At 40.4% G+C, this 13751-nt stretch overlaps 1 protein-coding gene across 3 annotated transcripts in view; it reads right to left on the reverse strand.

Annotated features, from left to right (window-relative positions):
• Positions 1-4382: 4382 nt before the first annotated feature.
• BICD2 (BICD cargo adaptor 2) overlaps positions 4383-13751 on the reverse strand; it is a 79311-nt gene continuing 69942 nt past the window's right edge. Inside the window, exons 7-8 of one of the 3 annotated variants that reach the window (XM_085236052.1) lie at positions 9733-9898; positions 4383-6527 (exon numbers count right to left, since the gene is read on the reverse strand). In XM_085236052.1, the coding sequence (XP_085092178.1) occupies positions 6522-6527; positions 9733-9898 (172 nt within the window). In that variant the 3' untranslated portion in view covers positions 4383-6521. Of the gene's footprint in view, positions 6528-7160; positions 9899-13751 lie in introns of those variants that run through there. The other 2 variants (XM_085236051.1, XM_085236050.1) reach the window with 2 other exon arrangements.

Raw genomic sequence — 13751 nt, forward strand, 5'->3', positions numbered from 1 at the left:
TCAGTATATTCCTTTCCTGCACCTTCTCATCTTACACTGTTCCTTCTTTCTGTAATCTCATGTGCCTTTTCCTATCCCAATAGCTAATAAAGGCATGAGTCGATCCCTTTAAGATAGAGAAGTGCACACTATGCGGTCTGTACTACCAGACTGCACTAATTTGCCAGCTGCTTTTTTGGAATTGAGCTGTTCTTAGGCTTTATGCCAAAAAATCCCTGCCCACAGCAGCTCCAGCTGCTCCAAGTTGCTCCAACAGTCCAACCTAATCCATTGCTGCCATTTTTTCCTAGCTGCCTCCTTCATATCCTTGCATACCTCCTTCTCCTTCTCCCCACCCCTACAAATACACTTCAGTAGCCCACAAAGAGGTATTTGGGATAGGACCAGTGGCTGCTTTTGCTGCTATTCTTATGCCTCTGTGAAAGCAACATCTCCTGTGCAGGAGCTCTGTAGGAGGGCCCCCAATTCCTCTGAAGGCAGATGGAACCTGGGGCCTCCTACAGATGATGCAGAGATGTAAGAAGAAATATTCATTGTCCCTTTGCTGGGCAATACTCTGTCAGGATTTCTCAGAAGAGTTTTTATCCCCACAGACACGAAGAAGCAGCATGAGTGACAAGTCACTACTCCTCAGGAAACAGTCTTTTAGGTTAAAATGAAGAGTTGAACTCACCTTGGAAAAGGAAACAGAAAAGATCGTGACCACAGTGGCTTTAAAAGTGATTTTAAAAAAAGAAAGAGAAGAAAAAAAGTTTGTGTTCTTATCATTTCCAATACCCAAAGAGCTTCTGACACTGGATTAGAAAGACAGAACACAAACATCCATCTTCAGCACTCGGCCATTCTCCGGGCTCTAGTTGTAGCTCTGCAGTGGGGTGCTCATAATGATGAGGGGTTGTAAACATCACCAAGATCTTAACTGTGCATTTCACTGAGTCAGTGAAAGACATTTTGGAAAACAAAATACACTTGGGCTTCATCCATATAGCACCAAGGAAAAGAGGTAAAAAAAAAAATCAAAGATGCAAATCTTTTCCCTTTCCCTACTGCTCCAGTGCTGATCCTACAATAGGAACTTAACAAAACCCCAAACTCTAAAGCCCACCGCTGGCGAGGAAAGTTCAGGCGTATAGCCCCAGCCCCACTGGCTGAGTCTGGGTAGAGGTCGAGCATGTCAAACCTGAAGGCCAACGACCTGGTCAGGGAAAACAGATGAAATGCAGACAGGGAACTCGGGCTGAAACTGCTTTCTTCCAGCCTGGCCCTTACTGCCCACAAAATGGGCAGTACCTCCTGTTTGCCTGGGCAGCTGCTTCCTCCTCCCACCATATCGTCAGACACACTGACAGAACTGCACACCATGAGCAACCAGCCCAGTTCCCAGCTGGTTTGACAGATTAAAGCATTTGGAGACAGGAAAGGAAGAGTAACTCCCAACTTTTTGCCAGCGGATCTGAAGCATGGCCAACCTCTGGCACACCGGGCTGTGCCAGCAGCGCTAAGCGAAGCAGCAGCAGCTGAGGCCACGCAGGTGACCTTCAGTGCCACCAGGTTCCTTGGCTCTGGCTGCTTCAGTCACGCTTGAACTCTGCTGTTTGATTCAAGTATTTGCACTAATTAAGAAGTTTCCCTGAGCATGAAAAGCATGCATAGGCTGGAGATAGAATTCCTAGCTATCAGCTGTCTCTATGGAGAGAGACGAAACCACAAGGAATTTACCTTTACAAAACCTGATTATTGAGAGTCATTACTAAATAACCACACAAACACTAGTTAAAATAAATCAATTCTTTCCCCATCCTAATACGGCAGAAGTTCAGGCTATTCTTTAGATACAGAAAAACCTCCTCCTGAAGCTATAGGTTCATCAGCCTTCTCCCTGAGAGAGACTTCTGTCTTCTGAAGGAAGAATGATTGCTACTTGGTGTCTCAATTGGAACTGGATGGGCTTTAAGGCACCTTCCAACCCAAGCCATTCTGTGATGCTATGAATAATTGTTCATTTGGATACAACAGGATGCTAACATTCCACTTCTGCATCAAATACTCTTTATCCCTTCATAAAGCCTTCAGTTGCACTAATTTGAGTTCTAGGGTAGAAGCCACACAGGGAAAAGACCAGTCATATCTGAGATTAGTAGAAGCTGCCTGCTTACTTAGTGTAATTTGGAGAAAGAAAACAAACTGTTTTAATCAGGAACAGTCTCCTCACTAGAAATGATTATCATGCATTCATTCAGTGCAAGTATATATAAAACTCTCAATGAATACATATATAAAGTTTTAAGTACTCTTTAAATTTTCAGGTTTTCTCCAGCATAATCAGATTTACACTGCTCCAGCCTGGTGTTGGCTTTACATCAGAAGTAATCTATTTTAATATCTATAACCAGACCCAGAATCTTTTTCTTCCTTAATACCTATTTAATTGTATCTATAATACGTAAGTTTTGACATCTTACAGCCACTTCACTTGACAGCTGTCAAATCCGATGACTTAGGAGAAGCACATCCCAACATCACAGGGTTGGATATGGCACGGTGATGCAGATTCCATGTATGAAATCAGGTCTCAGATTACCTTGGAGATCCCATGTGTAGCACCTAAGGGAAAATAAGCCCCCTCTGCAGCTACAGTAATTCCTTCTTGTGGAAATCTGCCTTTGCACTGAGAGGCAGCAATCTGTGTCCTCTACTGAAAGGTCTGCAACACTCTTGGGAAAGTGAAAGGAAGAAGATGAAATCATTTTTGGAGCAGTTAGTACATGAATGTTTTTCCCAACAACTACTAATGAATGTTTACTTGCTCAATACAGAACTCAAATTTACCAGATTTATTAGCTGCTTTGCTTGTTTTCAAGCTCACAGAACAGACCTCTACAGGTTTCCATTGTTTCCAATATGCACCTGGGCTGCAAAAATACCTTTACCTGGCACTGAACATCAATCTATATCATCAGTCTTTACAAACACAAGAATGTAAATATATTTTTAAAAATGTAACTTCTGTAAACATTTGCAACTGAATTTTACCATTTATCCAGAGGGATCTCCAAAAGCATGTATGTCAGTTTGCCCTGCCCTCATCCCACAAAACGAGGAACATGGCGACTTGCAGATTTGCTTCTCTTTATCTTTAGGCATCTAAGTAGTTCTGAAAAGCTGCCCTGCTCCTCCTCTGACAAGTTTACAGCTTTTTTCAAGCCTAGAAACAAGGATCCTACCGAGTTACTGAATGCATGGCAAGCAAGGGTGTTACATTAGAGCTGGTAGATTCCTTTCCCCCAAACTAAATACAGCAACATCTGTACTCTGGAATTTTGCTGGTGACCTACCCTCCCAACTCAGCATCAGCAACATCCCCCTGCAGACACTGAATTTTTTCTACACAGAAAACAGACAAAGAAATTGCTGCTTTAATTTATAGCTTTTAAGCTGAATATTCTACTTCCATTGTTTTATTCTACTATGAAAGCATTTTTAATTCTGCTGCCTTAGTACTTAAACAGGTCTGTTCTTGTTCTTCTGTCACTCGCATGCATACATATTTATGTTTCTCCCTCAAACCAAACTGCAGATGTAGCAAAAGCAGAACTACCCAACGAGGCCACACATCCCAGCAGATGCACTCTGCTGGTGGAACGCACACAATTCAGCAAGCTTTTTTGAGGTTTTGTTAGAAATTATGCCACTCTCGAGTTACACACCGTGATGATTATAGCTGGTGTAATAAACCTGACTGCTACCAGTGATACAAATGGTAAGTAGAACAGCTGTACGATTCCCACCTATGGAAGTAAGAGTTCAATAGTACGGAACCATACTTAATATTCCTGCGAGTAAGTATCAATTAACAGCTCCAGGGATATCCTATAGACACAGCAAATCTTACCCATGCTCTCAGACTTCAAACACTCCTTACCAGTTTATTTGTTTGTGGGTTTGTCGGATAATTCTACTGGCTAAACATTTTCTTACTGTGCTTTGAAGAGCAAACGAGCAATGAATGTGTGGCTCAGGACCAGGAGCCACCACAAGCACCGGCCCTGCCCTTCCCACACTGGTGACAAACAAACGTGAGCCCTTTCCTCTGCTGCTGCCAGTGTTGCCTCTATCAGTGGAACAGACTCAGCCCGTCTCCCTCAGCACCAATCCTGGGAACACGGAGCTGCGCTGAGGACGCAGCTTCTGATGCAGCATCCTCAGATACGAGCACAAAGAATTAATTTTGCAGTCTTGCAGCAAACTTAGCTGTCAGTTCTCCATTTCTCTCAGATAAGTGTATTCATTTAATTCCACTGTGAAAATAGCTTAGGAAAGCTGACAAATCAGCACGGTGCCTTCTTAAAAATACAAGAAAGCAAAAAGCACAAGCGGAAAACGTGATTCCTTTTCTCTTTTATTGATACTGCCAATGTGACTACCTTTACGCAGGCAGATTGCTTTCCTACATTAACACTTTTTGTATTAATTTGGAAGTAACATTTTTCCCTCTATGCCTCCTAAGGTTATCCAATTAACACACAGTGATACTTTTAAGAATCAGTTCCCACGTCGTCTCTTTAACAACCGCTTTTTTCAGATCTGGGTAAAGGTTACTTGGCAAGAATACATGCATAGGACATTAAATGGAGACCAATCCACCACTAAAAGGTAATGCACATAGAACATAATACAGTACTTCGACATCATTTCAAATAAATACCCACATACAAATGTAGTAATTTTAAATGCAACAATATTTCTTATGAATCAATACTGTAACAGAAGATGGAAATATAAGTCCCCACATCTAGGAATAATAATGTTGTTCTTTTTTTTTTTTTTTTCCAGCAAACAGAAATCTTTTCCCTACTGTCAATATTATTTCAATTTGTATTTTTTTTTTGAGGAGGGGGAATTCCCCCAGCAAATACCAATTTAATCGTTCACATCAGCCTCAACAAACAGCACCCGAGAGGCAGGTACAGCTTGGTGATGCACTCCTCTGTTTCTGTTTCCTGAAATCACAATGATTAGATATAACATGCAAGAGAAGTTATTCATGTTCCGTTGCTCACATTTGCAAACAATACTATGGTTAACTGCATCCACCACCATACGAAGCTAACATAACATCAGTACTCCCGAAACGTCCTCCGTACTGTTACACAAATGCGTTTCTACATCTTGCCCGTTTGTTTGCTATGAGTCCGTTTGCTTCCCAAAGTGATTCGGGTTTGTTTCGGTTTTGTTTTTTTCTCTTCCCTCTCTTCCCCTGAATTTGTAAGGATTTGCACGATGAAATATCATTGACTAACAGAATTTTTTACAATTCCTTGAATATACCACCTCTAGTACAGTAAGACTAGCCATTAAAAATGTGCGAAAGGGGAGTTCACTTTGCACTTATTGCTCCACGTCTTCGCTAAATTCCAGAACAGCCATTCCGTTTCTTCTTGTATAGACGAAGCTATTCTAAGGTTCTCCCTTCAAATGTTTAAAGGCACTACTGGCAATAATTAATGACAGAAGGCGCTGATAGATAACACCCTATCATTGACAACTTTAGAATTTTTCTTTCTAGATGTACCATAATTTGGCACAATAAAAATGAAAAAGTAACAAAACAATTCCAATTTGGAATTTAACTGGTACAGTTGTATAAAATTCTGTTAATCATTAATACTTCAACTTCCTAAAACCCAGGAATTCTGGAATTTATAGGTAATACTACTTATTTTATACTTTTCAAGTGCCTATTACTGTTTTAACCAGAGCAAAGTCAAGTTTTCTTCTTGTTACATTGAACTATTCCTAAGAATAATAATACAATATGAAAAAAACCCCAGAATTTGAATACCCTGGATTTCTTAATGAATATGGCAGTTAAAAAAAAAAAAAAAAATCAGTAATTTAAACATATAAAGCTTAACATTTCATAATAATAAAAAGCTGCTGAAGCACAGCACACATATAGTTTAGCAGAGCTCCTGTTTTGTGTTGAAACTCTTTTCTAAACACATCTAGAGCCAAAAAAAAAATCTCTGCCACATGCTGATGTAGAAATCAACCATCAGAAGTCGAAGTTGGAGAGGAACTATGAGCACAAACCACTGCATTTATATAAACTCTTCTACATAAGGAATTAAAGAAGCTAAAGAAAAATATCAAAATATCAAAAGTGCACAGGTTTAATGATCAGATGAACAATGAGCGTCTGCAATGAAATAAGAAATTCCCCCATCCAAACATTTCTAGTAGATCATAAACTAACGTGGTGGTCGTTACATTTGAAGTAGGTTTCTTCAGCACTTGTAAGTTTTCTTACTGCAGCAGCACTTATAGGTAAAGCTTGTTTGTTTTATAGCTTGAGACATAAAAGGAAAGTTTCAGGTAGTACACAGGGAAAGGTGTTTTCAAAAGTTAGGATCGGGGCAGTGGTTTGCATTCTTTGTGCAATGGGCTACCACTTATAACCATAATGAAAGAGGCTAAGAAATGCTGTTGCACTGTTGGAAAGGCCTTCTCCATGGACTATTCTACAGCTGAAAAATGGAAAAAAAATAAAATAGCATTAGAAAAAAAAACAGTGTTTATTTCTCATAGAACTGACAACTTAATACAACGTGCTGCAAAAGCTCCATAGCAGGTTAGTTGTTGAGGGAGTCTGTTAGCTTGCTGGGGTTGAAGCAGCGACTTCAGCTCAAAGATGCTTTCCAAGCTGATGAAACAGTGCTTTATGAGTTTAGCCTGGAAGCAATAGCTTTGCAGAAAGAAAGTTTCTTACAAGTACTGAATAAAGCTTTGCTGTTCAAGCACAAGTTAACAGCAATAAATGTGCAAGAAACACTTTCCAGAAACATGCAGGTCAGTGTGTCATGCAGGCCAATGCAGAGAACATCATTCAGAAGAGCCTGCTTGCAGAGGTAGGTGACGGCTTAAGAAATTTTTCATGCTTTAGCCCAACCCATTGGAAGTGAAATGAAAGACTTACAACAAACATACATTTTAAGAAATGGTTAATCAGGAATTACAAGCCTCAATCTTAAACATAATCATTATCTAAAAATACAAACAGCAGGATCAAGTCACCTTTACCACCATGGCTCATTTCTTTTCTTTTTTTAAATTATAATAGACGCTAGAAAAAGTTTAACCATGACTTTAACAAGCTCAAATAGCAGTGGGGTTTGTCTTTTAATTTATAGATCCACAGAAATGAAAGAAGGTAGGAATGATAAGGAGGACTATTGTGCTGATAGCAAAATTGTTCTGCTTGGAACTGAAGAGCGTGAGCTAAGACCTGTAGTAATAGCCACCATAACATTGAAATCTTTCTAGAAAACTGCAGCTAATTTGAAAAAAACCTATCAATTCAATTAGTTTCTCAAATTTACTTTTTTGCCATCAGTATTTTGTGAAAATACTGCAATCAGAGACACGGACACAGTGAGAAATGTATTACAGCTCCCTACCATAGTGGAAGCAAACTTCTGTTTCTATTGAAGCAGAGAAGGTAAGCAAGCCAATGCCTCCTTTACCAAGTATTTTTAAATTACACTTAATGCAGGAATGAGAAGAATAAAGGCCTTTTGGAAGATTGTGCAGCAAAGAAGAGAAAAGCAGGATTGAAAATTGTTAAAAGATGCCTTGCTTCTAAAATATCAAACCTGCTACTTAGCACTATTAAAGCTGAAATTCAGGAGAACTCAGTGTTTTCTAAAAAAAAGTAATATCAGATGCACAGGGCCTATTTTCTAAGGCCAGAATTGCTATTTGTGCCAACTTCGCAAGCAGTGCTGTTTGAGCAACATAGCAGAATTAACAAACCTGGGTTTTCCCCCAGCTCTCAATACTGGGAAATGCAGTTCTGGCATTTGGCTGTGGCATCCTCGTCCTTTCTCGGCTTCATAGCAAGTTTTCCACAACTCCATTGGTTTGAAGTCTCATTGTATGGGACTTCATTTTTATTTTTTTCCTTCTAATATCTGGGAAGCCAAAATCCCAAGCGGTTTCCCCTCGCTGGGAAAACAAGCTGTGCTCCTTATTACCTTATATGAGTACTGTGATATCTCCTGACTACTTATAGGCAGAGTGGCAATGCAGAGGAAGCAAGCTGCTGATCATCTATAAGAAATGGCAGTGAGATGAGGCGGTGCCACAGCGGGAATTTCGGAATGGCTTTATAAAACAGGACTACCAAGCAGACAGCTGTGCAGTCTCGCCTTGCTTTTAAGAACTACTATAGGCATACAAAATTATTTGAAAGAGTACAAAATGAACAGGGCTTTACATTAAAATAAAGTTTGAGGCTAGGCACTTGAAAACTGGTTTGAAGGGGAAAAAAAGCGTGCCTTATTGTGCTCCACAGATTTTCCACAATTTTAGAAACAACTTTTTCAATCTTGATCTTCCATATAGGCACCAATTATGAAGTACACTTTTGTATTTTCAACCATTTTTAAATTAAGTGGCTAAAAAGGCCTCTTAGAAGTTCAACAGCAGACTAAAGTTTGTTTGTTTTTAAAGATTAATATGTTTACTAAGCTACCTCATAAATATTTATTAGTGGGTGATCTGCTTCAATTTCCTGTGCCTATAATGTAGAGCCCTGTGGAACATGTTCTTGCATAAGGAATGCAACATCGTTTGTGTATTTAAAAAATGATCAGAGCTCTGAAGCATCATCCTGTTTGGATTAATACTGAAAGCTGAGAAAAACAATACTAGACCATAGTCACATTAATTCTACACAGATACGTCGTGTGGCTACAGTAATACATCAAACAGATTCCTTTCCCAAGCTGCAAGGAGCATCAGGACACCACAGAGATCCGTCCAGGACACGGGACTTTTCCAGAGCATAACTTCAAGTGGAACTGCCTACTGGGTAGGATCCCAATTCTCAAACTTTTAGCTTTTATACCAGATGGGGGTAAATACTGCATATTTTTAATATAAATGTGCAAGTTTCATCTGGTTAACCCTCCGAAGTGAGGGAAGCAGAGTGTAAATCACGTATCCTACCATATATTTCCTAGCTTTTATGGCCTATAAAAGCTTTAGGACATTGGTAAGTGGTGATATAACTGCAAGTTCTTAATATCTGCCATAACGGACAAATTATTTAATTTTGGTTCTGGTTTCAAAACGTTCTTTGTTTTCAAGACGTAACTCGAATTTGAACACTTGCTTTTCACCACTTCTAGCCACAGCAGCAAGGGAGGTTTTCTGTTCATTTCTGTCTGTGAAAGCATTTATTAAAGTATGCTGCAACCCTGGAGAAAGGATCACATTTGTGCTATACAAACTACAATTAGTAACACCAGATAGAATATATCAGGTGTACTCTTAACACTTACCATAACCAGCAAAACCCACACACGTTAATTGTGGAAAAAGCTACTTCCTTTCCACCATTAACTTGTTAATACCATCCCCGTACTTACGAATTAGTTACAGTTAAGACCACCATAATACAACTTGTATTACCTGGTTTAACAACTTACTAGTACAAGCCAACTCACCGCGACATTAGATAGTGGGGATTTACGCTGACAATTACAGCATAAAATAAGATGCATCATATGGTTTTTCTACACACCTCTCCTAGTCACAATAGATTTTATATTTTTCGCTACAAAACACCTGGTTATTAAGGACAGATCCTTCAGGCCTGTCTCCACAAGAGCGAATATGACTTACAGTAGGGTTACTGCTCTTGGCTTTGGAAGCAGATTTTGTGCGCACCCTTTTGGACTGCTCGTGGTCCAGCTCCAAGTGCTCCAGGCGCTGGGTCAGTGCCAGTTTCTGCTGGATTGCCATCCGAAGCAAGGAGTTCAGAGTCTTCTTCTCATCTTCAGCTGCTGCGAGCTGCCGCTGCATTTCATCCAGCTGTGTGACATATTCGTCACATCTGCAATGAAATACATCAACCTTTAGCAATCCCCTTTCCATCCACAAAACACGAATCCCTCGTGCCTGGCAGATATCAGCACAGTCTTATAATCTTGTGTTAAAGCTTGCATACAGCTTTAAATAGGAACTTCATTCAACTTGTGGAAATCACAACTAGCTTCAGTGGGGTTCTTACAGTCCCACACAGCACTTACATTCACGCCTTTCGGGGTAGCACAACGAAGGGTGTCCCTGGATAACTGAAGTATGGAGCCTGGTGTGAAAGAACTCCTGTATAAGATGTGCAGGATGTCCTACAGCCCATCTGCCCAACACAGCGCACACACATAATGCCAGCAATTTCCTTTTGTCTCCACTTACACGGAGACCACATCCATTTTAACTTTCAGGCAGCAAAGGGAGTCAGAGGGGAGCAGTAGGAGTGCTGTAATATGGCCATTACCAGAGTGCTTATTAATGCTGTTCACAGCCCCTGTGCTTCACAGGCTGTTAAGTCACCCAGGGACTACACGAACCAATTCCCAATGGAGACTGAACAGCACTGTTATAAAGATGCATCTTTAATAATTTTAGTTTAATCTACTCTGTCTCCTGGTGTAAAAAAAACTATAATTAGTATTTTATTACTGCTTTTTCTACAGCAATTTGCTTTTATATGATAGTTTTTACCACCAAAATTAATTTTGACCCAATTAAACAACAGAACTGGGTGTTACTGGAGCCCCTCAGGGGAGACCATAAGGATGCCTGCTTGGAAACTACTTAGCTAGCACGGTGCACCACAACCAATTTACAAGTGTCTATCTTTACATGTACATAAATGCACATTTGCTGCACACAGAAGAATTATAAACATGGGTAGAAAGAGAATCATAGGCACCAGCTGGAATTTACAATGGCCACATCTGTAAAACACAACTACTTCATAAAAGCAATAATATCTGCAAAGAAGTTCCTTTTAATGCCAAAATGGAAAAACCCCTGAGATTACGGGACATTTACCATCATTAAACAACATAAAGAAGACTGGAGAAAAAAAAAAAAAAAAAAACAACCCCAAAACACCCACACTGAATAAAACCACATTCACATGCAGATTTGTCAGCTGTGCTTATACAATGAAGTCCCCCACTCTGTTCTCCCTGACTTCAAGCAGCAGGATTAGGCCTTATCCTTAACCAATTTTTTCTTGGGAAGAGAACAAGGGAAAGGAAAAAGACTGAATTTTATTTTGGAACACATATGGAGATTATACAGTAAACCAGAAACGGGTATGTAAAACCTGCAGACTGCAACGTAGCCTAGCCTAGCAGAAGGATGTGAGTTTAGGGCTGTTGTGTGCAGGAACCTCCACACAAATCTCTGCATGCTGCTGAACCACAGAGGAAACCCTATGTGAGTTAATGGTGAGCACAGCAAAAACAAAACAACAAAGCAATAACAAAAAAACAGGAACCCTAAACGTGCTACAATCCTATTGCTTGTTGTTTCCTCTTCAGATTTAGAGGGACATCACAAGGCAAAACAAGTCCATGCACCTCTGTGAGTACAAGCAGAGAGGAAGACGTGTAGGAATAGCCCTGGGAAGACTGAGAAGAGGAAAAATACGTCTTGCAGCCATTCCAGCCCTCCCTGCTCTCTTATGGAAGGTGGCACCTGGCACCAGCTTCAAATGAGGCCGGGGCTGCAGGAAGGCAGGGCTCATAACATCACAGCTCGCCCTGTGCCCTACTGCTCTACTTTGGTAGAAATGCATTTCTTTCATCTGTGGGTTGGAACGAGGTGCAGACTAAAGACAGGAGGCTGAGGGCTGTTGGGTTTCCCTCCAGTTTTTACACGCTCTTGTGACATTCTAAGTAAAAAGTGCTGATCCTGGTCACTTGTGCCAAACCTGATAGCATGGACGGGCACCTGACAGAGTCTAGAAGTCATAAAGTAGTTGGTGTGTGAGCTGAGCTATAATTAAAGCCATGAATTTGTCTCCAGAAACTTACTGTACCAAGTCACTACCTCGACACACTTTATGTAGTGCAAAGGTTCAAAACATCCAATGATTGCCTTGAAAAATGAGGCATGCAGGACGTCAAATGCCTCCATCACCTTTTTCCATACAACTCTATGAAGGCAGCTTTTCCTTCCTGAGCAACAAAAGGGAGTGTTATCAATAGCATACAAACAGCTGCAACTTTTTACTATACCTGAATAACTGTTGTTTTGCGTGCGGGAGGACATGGGAGAGGCAGGAAGTCTAACTACTATGGCTGCACACCTTTGTGCATCCTGAATCTGTTTTCCTGATCTTTAAGTGAGATGAAACAAACTGCCTCAAAAGCAAACCTTATCCTGGTGCAAGCGTGGTTGCCCTCAGTCAGGGGAACAATAGATAATGCAAAACACTGCAACAGTTCCTTTGAACCGAACAGGTGAGGATTGAAAAGTGGATGGGAGAGCAGAGGCAATGTGTGCAGGGGGATGTGCCCTACTTCTGCTCCTCGCCCACTCCCCATTTCATTCCCTCACACAAGAAGTTAGCTTCCCCAGGCACTGCAGCACAACGCAGCCTTCAGAGCCGCTTTGCTCAGTGCAGAGCTACCCGTGGTAGCAGCAGCCACTACAGCGTGCTTCTGTGGTACATGTAGCTGTATTTCTGCTTTGCAGATATAGCAGTAAAATATCTTTCCTTGTCACAGTCTCACGTGCAATGTGCTCACCTACTTCCCAGCTGTAGACTCGATGCAAAATCATTAGAAGATCAGAACACAAAGTACCTTTGTTTTAAAACCACTTTTGAAAATATAATTGAGCTCTCACGCTTTAAAGAATATGAAATGAGCATAAGGCTGCTGTGCTGCGTTGTGAACACATTCACGTTTTTAAGTGGATACTGAAGAGAATCTTTTGATGTTGCCTATTTTCTTGGGATTGATAATTAGAACAACAGAACAAAGAACTTAAGGAAATACATACTCGATTCTAAAGACCACCACCAACAAAAACAAATATATACACAGAGGAAATAAGAGTTTTGAACATTAAATATTGTGATGGGAAAAAGCAAAATCCTCTAAAACTATTCAAAGGCAAATTTTTGACAAATATAACGAGTTGGTTCATTTTCAAAAGCTGCAAATCACCACCTCTGACAAGTGCCATAATATTTCTACATATTATTTTCTTTAAACTTCAGCATGTATCATAGTTGGTACCATTTATAGCTGAACTCACTACTGACTCAAGATCTTTCTGCAAATAAGTGATGTAAGGCACCTGGATATAATTAAACTTCTCCCCCCTCCTCTGCAGTCAGTATGAGGCCCATAACACCATTTCCAAGAAAGCAAGACTGAGGTGTGACTGAAGGAGGCTTCCAGAGCATCGACTGCTCTCATTTCTACACGGAGAGATTAAGCTGTCAGCCTACATAAGAAATTAAGGCACAGAAGATTTAAACTCCCTATGTGTTAGTAGAGCAGCAGTTAAAGTGACATGTAAATGAATAGTGAGTGAGTTCAGCTGTAAGGGGTATTAGCCACCTGCTTCCAAACTGATTCATTAGCTAGAAATTAATATTAAAGACGATTTTAACACTTTCTTTCCTTCATGTTCCCCTCCAAAGGCGACCTTCTGCTCTGTTTTGGTGGCAGATGCAGATGAACTCCTGCAAGGTCCAGGGCCGAGGACAAGGTTTACAGCTTATACTATTTAGATAGTTAACTGCAAGGCCAAGGTTTAAAAAAAGACTTGCCACGAGCTCACCACAAAAAGACAGAAAACTGAGGGTTGTCACTATATATAGACAACAGAAAACAGCTAAACCTGAGCATTATAGAATTTTTAAGGTTGGAAAAGAC

Source organism: Meleagris gallopavo, chromosome 14 (assembly GCF_905368555.1).
Source record: "Meleagris gallopavo chromosome 14, MGAL_WU_HG_1.1, whole genome shotgun sequence".
Lineage (NCBI taxonomy): Eukaryota > Metazoa > Chordata > Aves > Galliformes > Phasianidae > Meleagris > Meleagris gallopavo.